Here is a 13,349-nt window from a genome sequence, read left to right as displayed (position 1 = left end):
ATAACTGCTGTTTGTCTCATGGCTGCGATCATCCCTGTGTTATCCCACTAAAATGGACATAAAAAAACATGGGGTAATCAAATCGCCCCAAACAAAAATCGCAGTAAATACCTTATATTTTTGTATGCATTACATTATAACCAGTATCCTATAACTGGGTAAAAAAGAAGGGGTAGGGTTCTGGAAAAAGTGGCGCTGAATGAAGAATATCTCTATACTTATCCTTATATGGTGGGTCTTCTGGTTGATGGTATTTTTTCTTGAGAGTTCGTCTCCAGAGCAATGGAAATATGAAAAAAAAGAAAAAAATACCATCAACCAGAAGACCCACCATATAAATAGAAGTATAGAGATATTCTTCATTCAGCGCCACTTTTTTCCACTTTTTCCAGAACCCTACCCCTTCTTTTTTACCCATACATTTATTGGATCAATAGGGATTGATCCACGGGTTTTGGAAATACAGGCAGCAGAATTATAGGAGCGCCACACTTATTTCCATTTTCTAGAAAAATAGTATCCTATAACTGTCTCTACCCAGCCATGTTTTGTGCTACTGCTCTCATCTCATAATTACATGACCCTCATAAAAGTAATGTGCTGCCACTTTGTGACCAACTGTGACGTCACAAAATACATTTTGTTGCCATGTTTATGAAGATATTTAGACTTTTGGCTTGGTGCGCTGAGCGATTTTGAGTGTGTGTGTGTGTATCTGACCATAGGAGAAATACACACAGATGTACGGCTAATCAAAATGTACTTGCCTGCACTGTCTATCGGGCACTGTGTACACAGTGTGATTTTGGCTAACCTTCAGGCCAAATTTCACCCCATGTGTACACGGCTTTAGTGTAATTGTGTGATATATGCAATAGTATTTCCAGTGTATGTATTGGTTTTACTTTAACCCTTCATCTTGTGTTTATCAGAAAGACCTCCAGGGCATACAACTGCTGCTGAACTCATCCGAGTCTAACCTGCACCAGATCACAGCACTGCTGGACTGTAGAGGGCTCCATAAGGTGAGCTGCACAAAACAAAAATAACCCATTCCTTTCATTAACTGTGACCCTATTATATATATATGTATACAAATATGATTGGACACAACAGCAAATTAGATCAATGATATGTTATTGACATCAGTATTTTGTTAGCCCACTACTTGCAGTGATTACTGCGGACACCCTTCTTGGCAAACTGTCCACAAGTATCTGGATAACAACAGCACGTGGTATGTTTGCCATTCCACCTTAGGTACAGTGACCAACTGTGACACCGAAGGTCAAATCAGCCTAGAACAAACCCATCACTCCAATTCACCCCAGATGTTCTCAATAGGGTTAACATCTGGATTCAGTTGGTAGATGACCAGCGGCTATAAAATGTATTGTAATACATAATTGTATGCTATGTTACCATTTTTCAGGATTACGTAGAAGCGCTTATCGGCATCTGTTATGACGGGGTTGAAGGACTTCTCTATCTGGGCCTATTTTCTCTCCTGGGGGCATTCGCATTCACTGCCATGGTATGTGCAGTGCCTCGAGCGTGGAAGCATTTGGTTGCAAGGTAATAGTTCTGTGCATTTCTAACTGACTGGTATCCTGAAGACGGCAGCAGAAATCTGTACCTTACAACAAGTACTTGTTGGGAAATAAGTCTTGGCCGGTTATCTTCATGACACAGATGTTTGTGTTTCAGGGACAGAGACTACAATGACATTGACGAGGAAGATCCATTTAACCCACAAGCTCGCCGTATAGCGGTGCATAACCCTAACCGGGCACAGCTGAGAAGTTTCTGCAGCTTCAGCAGCAGTTTAGGCAGCCAGGCCAGCCTACAGCCACCTACACAGACTGTATCCAATGCACCGGTTGCAGAGTACATGTGAGTAATTGCTATAAACAGCTGAAAAAGATCAGGACATGTGTAATAAAATAACATGGCTATTTACCAATGGTCTATTATGTTCTAGATTCTACATTATCTATACAGTTATGCGGCGGTTGAAATGTGCATATGGCTGTGTTTACCATGTAGGAAACCTGGGTACTGATCCGCCACTTGGTTACAAAGTCGCACACTCTCGGACCTCTGAGCAAAGCACTATGGATGCTCAGAATGTCCATTGAATGGCTAGTGCAGCTGTGACCAGTTTGCCATCCCTGGTTACACAGGTGTTTGACTAGCCCCCGTTCCCTTCCTCACTACTCATCTCTCACATTGCAAATAAACCATTCCTTTATCCATCCTCACTAATCTTTTGTCCCATGTGTGCACAGTACAGCTATTCAGAAAACATTACTGAGTTGTGTTCACCTCTAAATCAGATGCAAAGGGCATTTATTTATTTTAAATAGAGAAATAAGAATTGTGTTGCATTGATATGCTATGGAATTATATATGGTTCATATTCGTTTTTAGAACCCAGATATAGAACCCTTCCCCTTTTAATGCAACAATGTTGTGTTGGGCCTGTTAGTTTACTATTCAATCAGGGTTGCTTAATGCCTTAAAGCTCTTTTAAATATCTGTGATTTTGTTTCCTCTAACACCAATGAACTGTCTCCTGCTCTTTTCTTTAGGAACCAGGCCGCCTTATTCGGCGGAAATCCTCGTTATGAGAATGTGCCATTGATTGGGAGAGGATCACCTCCACCCACGGTACGCTGGGCCTATGAATCAAAATCTTTTTTGTAGCAGAATCTTTCTTACATGCAAAAATTTAGAACTGTTTTATTTAAAAAAATTTTTTTTTTTTTACTCAAACCTACTCCTTTGTCAGGTTTTCGAAGTTCTTTCTTCTCAAAACTTTGTTTCTTCCACTGTTGCCAAGTTTGAACATTCTCATTTCTCTGCTCCTTTTTTTTTTTCCAAGCAAGTTGTGAGAGATGATTTCTGTAGAGAAGGGGGCATGATCTGGACTAGTTAAAGTATCTAAGTATTGCCACTAGCAGGTAAAAATACTTATTGCAGAATTTCCCAACTCCAGCCCTCAGGGACCCCCAACAAATCCCTTCAGTATCATAATTGAATTAATAATCTTCACCTGTGGATCTTTTAAAATGTGTCAGCCAGTGATGAATACACCTGTGCACCCACTGGGAGATCTCTGCAGCATGCACTGTTAGGGCTATTTCACACGCTCTGGCTCCAGCCGGGCGGCGAAACCCCACGCGGCCAGGAAGCCGTTCTGCACACAGCAGTTTACAAAGGTGGGGATGGCCACAGCCTGGCAGCCATCTCTTCCAGTGGTGGGATCCGGCTGCAACTGGACGGACGTGTCGTGGCCGTCCATGTGAATGGACACAGTTGTGTACATTATTAACTACGGTGTGCTTTTTGCCCTGATTACTGGAACTGGGAAACATTGACTTAATAACTCACAGTTGATGCTTCAGCTGCAATTTAAACACAAACACATTTTTAAGAAAACTGCATTTAGAATCATGCCAATTCCCTAAAAAATCAGCCAATTGTGATGGTGCCAACATCTCAAGTTCTTGTCACCTCCTATGTGCCACACCCTTCGTTATGTTGATGCCTTCAGTAACCAGACTCTGGCATTACCTCCCAGATTTTGCAGAATCTTTGTCTTGGTTACAGGGTTGAAACTCTTTCTAGTCCTAGCATATGAGGTTCAAAAACATCTCTGCTAATAGCAACAATAATACTCCTATAACTGAGGGCAAAGCCTGAAGATGTGAAGAGGTATGAAGCTGTGCTATCATTTGCATAATTAAAGATAATCTGACCAGCCAAACGGTATAAGAAGATAATTATGCATCGGCAGATTGCCAACATAAGGCACAGGGTAGATTTTGGTATGCTGACTTGTCTGCGGTCTAGAGAGGGTGACAGCGTGGTGGTGTTACTAAATAGAAGGTGGCAGGCTGACAATGTGGGCGTGTAGGGGGGCCACTTTTTGGACATTATTCCAGGGACACTTTTAATTACCAACCTGCCCATGACACAAGGGAAGGGCATTGTAGTGGACTTAGCATATAGTCACAGGGAATGACACAATGAGGACTGCAACTAACTCCAACTCTGAATTAGGCCCTATGAAGTGGGATCCAGCCACTTTAACAGACCCCACCCCCACAACAGACCCCGCTTCCATAAGGGCTGCTGTTAGACCTTTCCCAGGCTAGTCTTCCATCCCAATCTGCCCTTGACATTGGTATTGTTGCATGTAGTGGTCACATGAAGGGTTGATGGATTCTAGTGCAGGGGTTCTTAAACTCGGTCCTCAGGACCCCACACAGTTCACGTTTTCCCATTCCAATGGCAGGTGCACTCATTACTGACTGCCACATTTTAAAAGATCCACAGGTGGAGCTAATTATTTGACTTGTAATTCTGTGAGGAGACCTGCAAAACATGCACTGTGTGGGGTCCTGAGGATTGAATTTGAGAACCTGTGTTCTATTGGATTAATCTGTAATAGGCTTGGGTAACTTGTGGTTCTTCAGTTGTGAAACTAGACATTCCAGAGTGTTCTGGCATACTTGGAATTTTGGTTCCACAACAGCTGGAAACCCCATAGGCTGTCAGCTTGCTGATTTATCAACAATAGACTTTACAATAGATATTCACATTATGCATGTGGCCTCTCTATGTAAATACTTTAACATCACACACAGGTAGCAGTATGTAAGCAATTATTATATGGCATCCAGCTGCTTGTCCTAAGCGCGAGTCTCTGAATCATGGCGATCTACAAAACAGTCAATCTGCCATGGTTTCCAGCATAAAGACTAATCAAAGCTGCAATATATTAGGACTTACAGGCAACTGGGCAGTTGTGGTCTCTGACAGAATCTTCTCCAGCTCTTACTGTAAGGCCCACATTGCTCTAGCCATCAATCCCTGCCCATAGTCTGCAAACCCTCTCCACATTCAACAGACACCCCAAATCCATTTTTTGTAGTCTTCCACTATTAACAGAATGTTTATTGAGAATCTTAACTATTTGTTTTACACATTTTGCTATATGTCATTTTCAGTGGTGGCTCAAGAGGGGGGCTGCAGCACAGTCAAAATTCAAATAGGGGAGCCACACCCTCTGCTACCAACTGCCATCCCAAACTGACTCACTGGCAGTTGGTGCGACTCTCCTATTTGAATTTTTGAAGTGTGCCGCAGCCCCTCCTCTGGCACTGCCACTGGTCATTTTATATGCTTAACATATTTGTTATATGTTCTAATTTATATTTCACTTCTGCCCTAATCCTATATGGCAAATCTGGAAAATTGCATGTAATACATCTATGATGCCCGTATAAAAAGTGGAAAGGCAGGGCTTTGCTTTTGGTAGCCTGCATACTGTAGGGTTGTGGTATTTTAGATCTACATTGTCTAGGTCTAAGGTCTAATGGTTGACGGTCAAAAGGCTGACCGGGTCCAAAGGTCGACAGTCAAATGGTCGACATCGAAAACGTTGACATGAGTTTTTCATTTTTTTGGTGTCTGTCAAAATTTGGGGAAAAAACTGTATGTCCACATTTTTAATGTTGTCCTTTTTCATGTCAACCTTTTCACTGTCGACCGTTTGACCCTGTCGACATTTTGACTGTCGACCAATAGTGGTCGACCTTATGACTTGACCTTGAGTCAATCTACCATGAGTCCGGATACCATACTGTAACTCTGCCCATTGGGTTATGGTGCTAGAACAGTTGGGAAGGGGCCGAGTAGCTACAAGTATGAAAATATTAACATGACTCCTCTCCTCTCCTAGTTGTGTTATGTTATGAAATGATTTTTGTTCAAGACCTTACAAAAGCTGTATCTGATATTACACAGTAGCAATATGTTGTGTAGTAAAGCTTACACGGCAATGACACACATTCTGCTAATTCATCTTTTGTTTTTGCATACATATTTTGGAGCTATATAGTGTAAAAAGTAAGTGTTTTTTTTGTCTGTGATGTGCCTTGAGAACCTATTCCCTGTCTACCTCTGTCCATCCAACCCGCGAGGTCTTCCCAGATGCAGAACATGTTTTAATATATGGAAGCCAAGGAATACACATGGGGAGACCCTTTCCACATCATTCACTGTACAGTATGTAGAGGCCCAGGAATTACTGTAGCCATTTTCTGCACCGCAGTAATTCCAGGACTTGCTCGGTATACAGTATGACCAGCCCCCTATTTGCAAAAAGATACTTGTTGTTCAACAAAAGTCACAGGGATGTTCTATTGACCCCTTGACTGGTGGGTTTTGCTGGGGCAGGACACGTTTGTCTTGCCCCAGCAAAACCCACCACAGAATGTAGGGCCATCCCCCCCATGTACACTCTGGCGATCGTAAGCTGGAGTTCTCCTGCTGTGCCCCAGCCACCATTCACAGCAGGTGGCAGGTTCGGGGAGGCTAAGGAGGATTCAGGCACCCGAACTCCCGAGCGCTACTGAGTCCCCCCGAGCCACGAGGGGAACTCCGGCATACGAGCAGAGGGTCGAGGGGGAGAGACAGGAGGGAAGAGCGACCACTGTGGGGGGGGGGGGGGTGCCCACAGCTGCAGGCACCACTGGCGCACACCTTCATATTGGTATCCCTGGAAATTTTCCGGGACAGTGTTGCCTCAGACTCTGCTACTCTGTATTATGTTCTCATTTCATCAGCTGGGTCCTCACAACAAGCAGAGTACATTGGTAACTCCAGTTACATAGAACAGTGCAAGTGAACAGTAGGACAGGTTGTTTGCTAAAAAATACAGTTTTTCTAAAAGGAATTTTTCAATTTTTTTCTTTTTTTGGTGAAAGCTTTAGTAACAGCTACGTGTTCCAGCTGCAATTCAAATGACTGCTTTGGATGTAGTGTTTGAGAGCCCAATATGATATATCAGAAGGAGTCACAATCAGTGGAAAACTGACCATATATAGTTCCATTAGCGAACCACAAAGAATCAGTCCCATAAGACGTAGCCATTCTGCTTGAGAGAATAGATATTCTGGTGTGTCAGCAGGTTGGACGTGATTACCCAAATTATACTTATATGGAAGACAGACAGGGGTAAGGTGTTTTCTAGATAATTTTAACGTCATTATTGAACTTTTAAAGTAGACCGGGTAGGCCAATGTATATTATAATTGTGTTGCAATTACTGTTTATCAGTATGGAGGCTTTTGTTTTAAAAATTCTAAATGCCAACATTTTTGCTAACTACGAGACCGTTTATGTGTCCATGAGTTACTGCGGTGTAAACACTTCCAGCCTAGAGATGAAAGTGTAGTGAAAACATTAATGCTCCATGTTGTTACACACTCACAAAACATTATCTCCTATTTATAAGTAACTGTCCCTGTGTACATTCCTCCTATACTTATATGTTCTATGTTATGTACATTATACATCACAAAAATTCATTCAGTCATGGTTTTTATGTCTTCTTCTAGTACTCTCCGAGTATGAGGGCTACATATCTATCAGTAAATGAAGAGCCAACCAGCATATATGGGAATGAATATCCAGCTTAATGCTACTTGTCTGGACCCTCTCCTCTACCACTGTACTGCATTCATCTTGTGGTGAGGCCTGTGGACATCTCATCTGCTGCAAAGAGTTAATAATTTGTGGCTGACGGGGCTATTGAGACAGGCCTATTGGATTAAGAGGAACCCGCATTCCATGATTTGGTGGAGAATGCACAGGAAACTGAAATGAATTGAAGGGGATCACACTACATTTGCGCTTGTGACCTACTTGGGAAGAAATGCAACAAACTGAGTGGACTTGATTTTCATGGGTGAAATTCCACCTACCCAATTTTTAAAACAAAAATGTCAGCATTACAATATTTATATAAAGTATGCATAGCATACGTATACTACAAACCTATAAATACCAAAACATATACTGTGTACGCTAATGTCGCTGTAATACTGTTTGCAGTTCACAACAGTCTTGCAAATAAACACTGGAAGAATGGTTTGGCTCTAGGTGGCCACCTGTTGGCCACCAGTGGTAGCAGCTGCTGGAGTTGTATATTATTATTATTATTATTATTTTAATTTTTTATTTTATTTTTAATTTCCAGCTTTCCAATCAATTTGCTTTACCTGACAGGGAAAAAACAGAACTTGTAATATTGCCATATACCTAGGTATGGAACTGACATTTATCATACATGTAGGATTGCAACCATATCAACTTTAGTACGGTCTGTTTTTTTATGTACAATAATTATCTTTTGCTATATTTTGCTACATTGTCTTACACCCAAGGTGTTGATGTCATTTATTTTAATTAAAAGGTGATGTCCAATTTATTTGGGGGGAGTGATTATTTTATTTTTAAATAAATGCAACCTGTCTCTCCTCTAGCTTAGAGGTTTTTAAACGTGGTCCTCAGGCACCCTAAAGGTCCAGGTTTTAAGGATAACCACGCTTGGACACAGGTGACTTCATTATTTTCTGAATCAATGTGATCTAACTCTTTGAATGCCAACATCTCTGTGAGGGATGTTTAGAATATCCGCTAAAAATACCAGCGTCGCTCACATTTGTTATATAAATTCAAATACAAAATGTTGTGTAAAAATAGATTAATTCACTTTTAATGTACACATTACAGGTCATTATGATGAATAAAAATGCTTTGCAGTTTTTACACTGATTTTGACATTCACTTTGCACTCAAAGGATTAATCATCTGTGCTCAGCCACCAGGACCGTTATGGTGTCATGAGGACCATGTTTGGGAACCTCTGTTCTAGCCCAAACATTCCCAACCTCAGTCCTCAGGTACACACATAAAGATGTATCTGTCCAATCTGTCTCATGGAAACAATAAAATCTGGTAATAAATGGGAGCACATGACAGTCAACCATTTGCTCCCAAATGCTGGAAAATGGAACAAACATTTTAGATAAATTTGTTCAATGGATTTAACCAATTTGTCCGAACATCCATGTTTGGGAGCATATAGTTGATTGTCATACGCTCCCATATATTACAAATTGTTGTTCCCACCAGACAGATTAAACATATAAATCTTTGGATGTGTACCTAGCTTAACAGTCCAGGTTTGAGGGATATCCAGGCATGGGCACAGGTGACTTTTTTAGTACCTCAGTTTTTTTAAATCAGGCATCTGGGATGCATTCAGGCACACGGGACTCAGCCCCTGGTGATTTCGGCTGAGCCCCGTGTGTATCAAAATGTAGTTACACAATTCGAGAAATGGCTACATACATCTTCCAGCCCCGGGAGCCGCGGCCAGTAAAACAGTGTTACAGAAATATTCTTGCCTGCCCTGACTATTTGGCTGGGTGACCACGCATCACTATCGCCCGTTGTGTACACACGGGATAATTCGGGGAAATCAACTAAGGGATTTTGATAATGTAGTCGTCCATGTAAGAATCACCCTGTGTGTACACCCCTTAATACCTGGACTGTTAAGCTAGGTACACGTCTAAAGATTTATCTGTCCAAACTGTCTGGTGGGAACAAAAACCTTTACTGAGCAAACAATTATGTCTTTAGATATTCATGAATACCTCATTTAATCTGCTTTGAATGTTCTTTTTTCATGACTAATATATTAAACTGCTGTTTTGGAGTGGTACGTACCCCTGGAATGTGTCTGAGGTAGGTACATGTAAAATGTGTTTTCAATCCCATACTGTTACCTAAACTGCTAATTGGTACATAATCCTCTTTAAGGTATCGGTCCTTTTAACCCCAAGGGTGTGAGTTGCCGATCAGGTGCCATTTTAACAATGAAAAAGGCACCAGAGTTAACCTTAACTCGCACCCTTCACAGGGCCAAATTCACTGCGGAGGTGCAAGCACTTTTCAGCGAGTTCGGCCCGCCGTAAAATGCGCGCGGTATTGTGAAGATTCGCAAACCCTGAGCGCATCCGCACCCTTCGGGTGTAATAGGATCGACCCCTAAGTGCTAAATGTTGTCCTAGCGGTCTGTGTGTTTTGTACACATACAACAGAGTATTTTGTGTTTTATCCTCTGTTTATGAGGGATTACTACACAATTTAGATTTGATCAGAATCTTGCACTTTTTATACTATTTGTGTGCTAATTATGTACTTACACACTTCCATTATTATTGTGAGACAATGATGAGTCACAGGGATATATATGAATATGCCGTTTAACCCTCTTTTCTTTGTACAAGCAGATATGGTAAGGCACAGACAGAATAATCTTTCACTAATAGGTTTTTGGCAAGGCATTGATAAGTACTAACTGCCGTTACTACAGAAGCCCATGGAACTCGATGAAAGATTATGCAAAGCCGTTTTATAGGGTGTGGTTCATAAACTTTCTGCAGATCTTTTAAACTTGTTTTCTAATGAAATCTGTTTTCTACAAAACCTTATTTTGATAGATACTACGCAGTGAAAAAATTATAATTTGGGACCCCCTCCTCCACTCCAACACAGGTTCACAATATGCAACACGGCAGTGGGTGACAGGGGCAGTAGTGGCTCCCTTAGTCCTCAGGAGCCCCGGTGCACTGCACCTGTTACACCAATGGTAGCTTAGCAAATGTAACTATGTGATAGACTTCTGAACCTTGCATTGAGGTGCATGGCTTGTTATAAACCATAGCTACGAATCGGACAGAATCCGTGGATTGGATTAGGTAATGTGGAAATTGATGCCAGGCTTTAAATTAACCTTCATAAAAAAAATGGTACATGTGTATTAGCCAGGCGCCCAGTCTGTAGTTAGCGTAGCGGCGGTTTCAGAATCAGAGTAGTGTTCCAGCGTAGTTAGCGTAGTCAGTCAGAAGTAGCGTAGTGTTCCCGTGAGCGTCCCTGTCAGAATCAGCATAGTGTTCCCGCGGCCGCGTAGCCAGCGTCTCTGTCAGAATCAGTTTAGTGTTCCCGCTGTGATCTTTTCTCATTAACTAAAATCCAGTTAACATATGTCATTACTGTCTCAGATGTATGATATGGCAGGTGTGAATGTGTTCCTGAAACACCCCCACTATACACGCCAGCCCGAAGCGTGGCGAGCACACGCATTACGCGTCCTCCCAACCTGTTCATACCTCCACTATCCACGTTGGCGTGGAGTTGATCTTAAAAAGTGTGGCAAGCGCAGCGAGCCACCGAGCCCGAAGCGTGGGGAGCGCAGCGACATGTGTTCCGCGTCCCCTCGTGTCGCTTGCTGCGCTCGCCACACTTTATAAAATCAACTCCTCGCTGACGTGGATAGTGGGGGTATGAACAGGTTGGGAGGAAAAGTAACGTGTCTGCTTGCCACGCTTCGGGCTGGCGTGGATAGTGGGGGTTTGAAAATGCCTCCTTCATGGTGCATAGGACGCACTATAACCCGCATACCCCCTTTATGCATGAGGCGCACGTGCTAATAATTACTGAGATGCAGGAGCGTTGGAGACGCACCTGCTTCTCAGACAGCTGCAGCGCCTCTCCGCCAGCACAAGGGATCTGGCGGTTACCGGCGCTGTGTGAGAGGCTCAGCTAGACTTGGCATGGACGCCGGGGACAGAGCCGGGCTGCCGTGCAGTGACTACGCTAACTACACTAGGCAGCTGTTGGGCTGCAACTGAGTCACTACGCTAGGCAGCCGTTGGACTACGCTGACTTCGTACGTACGTATGCTAATTGGGCGCCCGGCTAATACACCAAATAAACTTGTAAGCCTTAACAAAAACAATCTTTGGTGTCTTTAAAACATACTCAAATAAGTAATTGACTATTGAAATATATACTGTATGTGCTAATTACATACTTATTGTATATTGTATAACTTGTAAATGTCCACTTTTCTCTAAAGTAAAAGTTACAGGTTTGCCTTATGTTACAGTAAAACTGGACTTTTGAGAAGAGCAACACAATAGAGAGGAGTAGTTTGTGGTGTGTCTTGCACTGCTCCATATTAGATTGTAAGATCTCATGTTATAACCTCATGCCCTCTCTCCTATTTTCACCTCTGCAATCTCTCTGCTCATTATAGTAAACTGTCATTTCCCTTTTAAATAATAAACGTGCTTTTGATGTATTTTGGAGAAAATCCCACTTTAGGAGCTCATGCACAGGGGCGTAAAAACATTACTAGGGAATTGTAAATTAAACTTTTACTTTATCATTACTTCAGTACAACATTTATAACTTCTCAAAGCTTTCTTGCACAGTACTTAAAATGATTATACTTGAAACAAAAAATAGGCAAACATGACGCGTGTCCCTGAAATGTTTTACTAGTTCTAATAAAACATTCAGAGAATTTGCTCATTCCGCATTTAAACAGTTTAAATATAATACAATGGTGCCGATACAAACATGAATGACCTGTAAGCCCCTTTCCTTAAGCTGTGTTCACACAGGATACGGTCACTGGGTTCACCAGCAAGTAGTTCCACAAGCATTAGGTCGACATGGGGAAGGTCGACAGGGTCATTAGGTTGACATGTTTTTTGGGGGTTTTTTTACTGTTATTTGAGCCAAAATGTGCCGACAGGCAGTATTTCATGCCCTATCCTCCACTAGGACGTGGCGGGAGAATAACATAGTTTACTGAGCATAGCGAGACACCATGCCAAAAGCATGGCGAGCATAACAGTGCTATGTTTTAGTGTTTGTGTCGACATTCGGGTACATTTTTTTTAAAAAAGTCAACTTTTCAATGTTGACCTTACCCATGTCAACCTTCCTCCATGTCAACCTTACTGCATGTCGACCTAGTGGTGTTGGCCTACTTGCTGGTGACCTAATGATCCATACCTGTTCACACCTATAGATTTATCTGACAATTATTTGTGGTGTGAACAAAAATCTGTTAATGAATAAAAGCCTATGACAATTTGCTTGCAAACACTGGAAAATTAACACAAATTCTTATTTTAACAAATCTGTTAGATCAAATGGAACTAATTTGTCTGAATGACCATTGTCCGTTTTTTTTAGCAATTGTGAGCAAATGGCGGATTGTCATTTTCTCCAATACATTATCAGATTTTTGTTCACACCAGATAGATTGGATAGATAACTCTTTAGGTGTGTACCCAGCTTCAGTCTGCTTTGCTTGAATTCACACTACACATGCTCAGAACACAAGCGCATGCAGTTCCAGCCATGCCCTCATGCACAATATTGAAATATTGACACACACACAACCAAACAGACAGAACTGGGGTGAGAAGAGACACGCTCATGCAAATGCAGACCAGTATGTGTAAGTGTATATACACTTGACGGGGATGCTGAGGTTTGACCTTAAATGCTAAACTATTGAAGATTTGTCATTTTGTACACCTGCAGAAAAATATGTTTGTCCACGCACCATACGCCTGCACATGCGCAGATACCCGCCTGCGCAAGCGCAGACGCGCAACATCGGTACT

At 42.0% G+C, this 13,349-nt stretch overlaps 1 protein-coding gene and 1 long non-coding RNA gene across 2 annotated transcripts in view; one reads left to right on the top strand and one right to left on the bottom strand.

The window, feature by feature from the left end:
* Window positions 1–8,622, top strand: part of TTYH2 (tweety family member 2) — a 128,873-nt gene extending 120,251 nt beyond the window's left edge. The window contains exons 10-14 of the mRNA XM_083148742.1: window positions 933–1,025; window positions 1,433–1,575; window positions 1,708–1,893; window positions 2,592–2,670; window positions 7,410–8,622. Coding sequence (XP_083004868.1) covers window positions 933–1,025; window positions 1,433–1,575; window positions 1,708–1,893; window positions 2,592–2,670; window positions 7,410–7,490 — 582 coding nt within the window. The 3' untranslated portion in view covers window positions 7,491–8,622. The remainder of the gene's footprint in view (window positions 1–932; window positions 1,026–1,432; window positions 1,576–1,707; window positions 1,894–2,591; window positions 2,671–7,409) is intronic.
* Window positions 1–13,349, bottom strand: part of LOC146008918 (uncharacterized) — a 118,580-nt gene that overhangs the window by 78,778 nt on the left and 26,453 nt on the right. The gene's annotated exons all lie outside the window — the stretch shown is intronic.

Source organism: Crinia signifera, chromosome 6 (assembly GCF_055691185.1).
Source record: "Crinia signifera chromosome 6, ASM5569118v1, whole genome shotgun sequence".
NCBI classification, from domain to species: domain Eukaryota; kingdom Metazoa; phylum Chordata; class Amphibia; order Anura; family Myobatrachidae; genus Crinia; species Crinia signifera.
The sequence above is the reverse complement of the archived record's forward strand: the minus strand, read 5'-3'. Positions and strand labels throughout refer to the sequence as shown.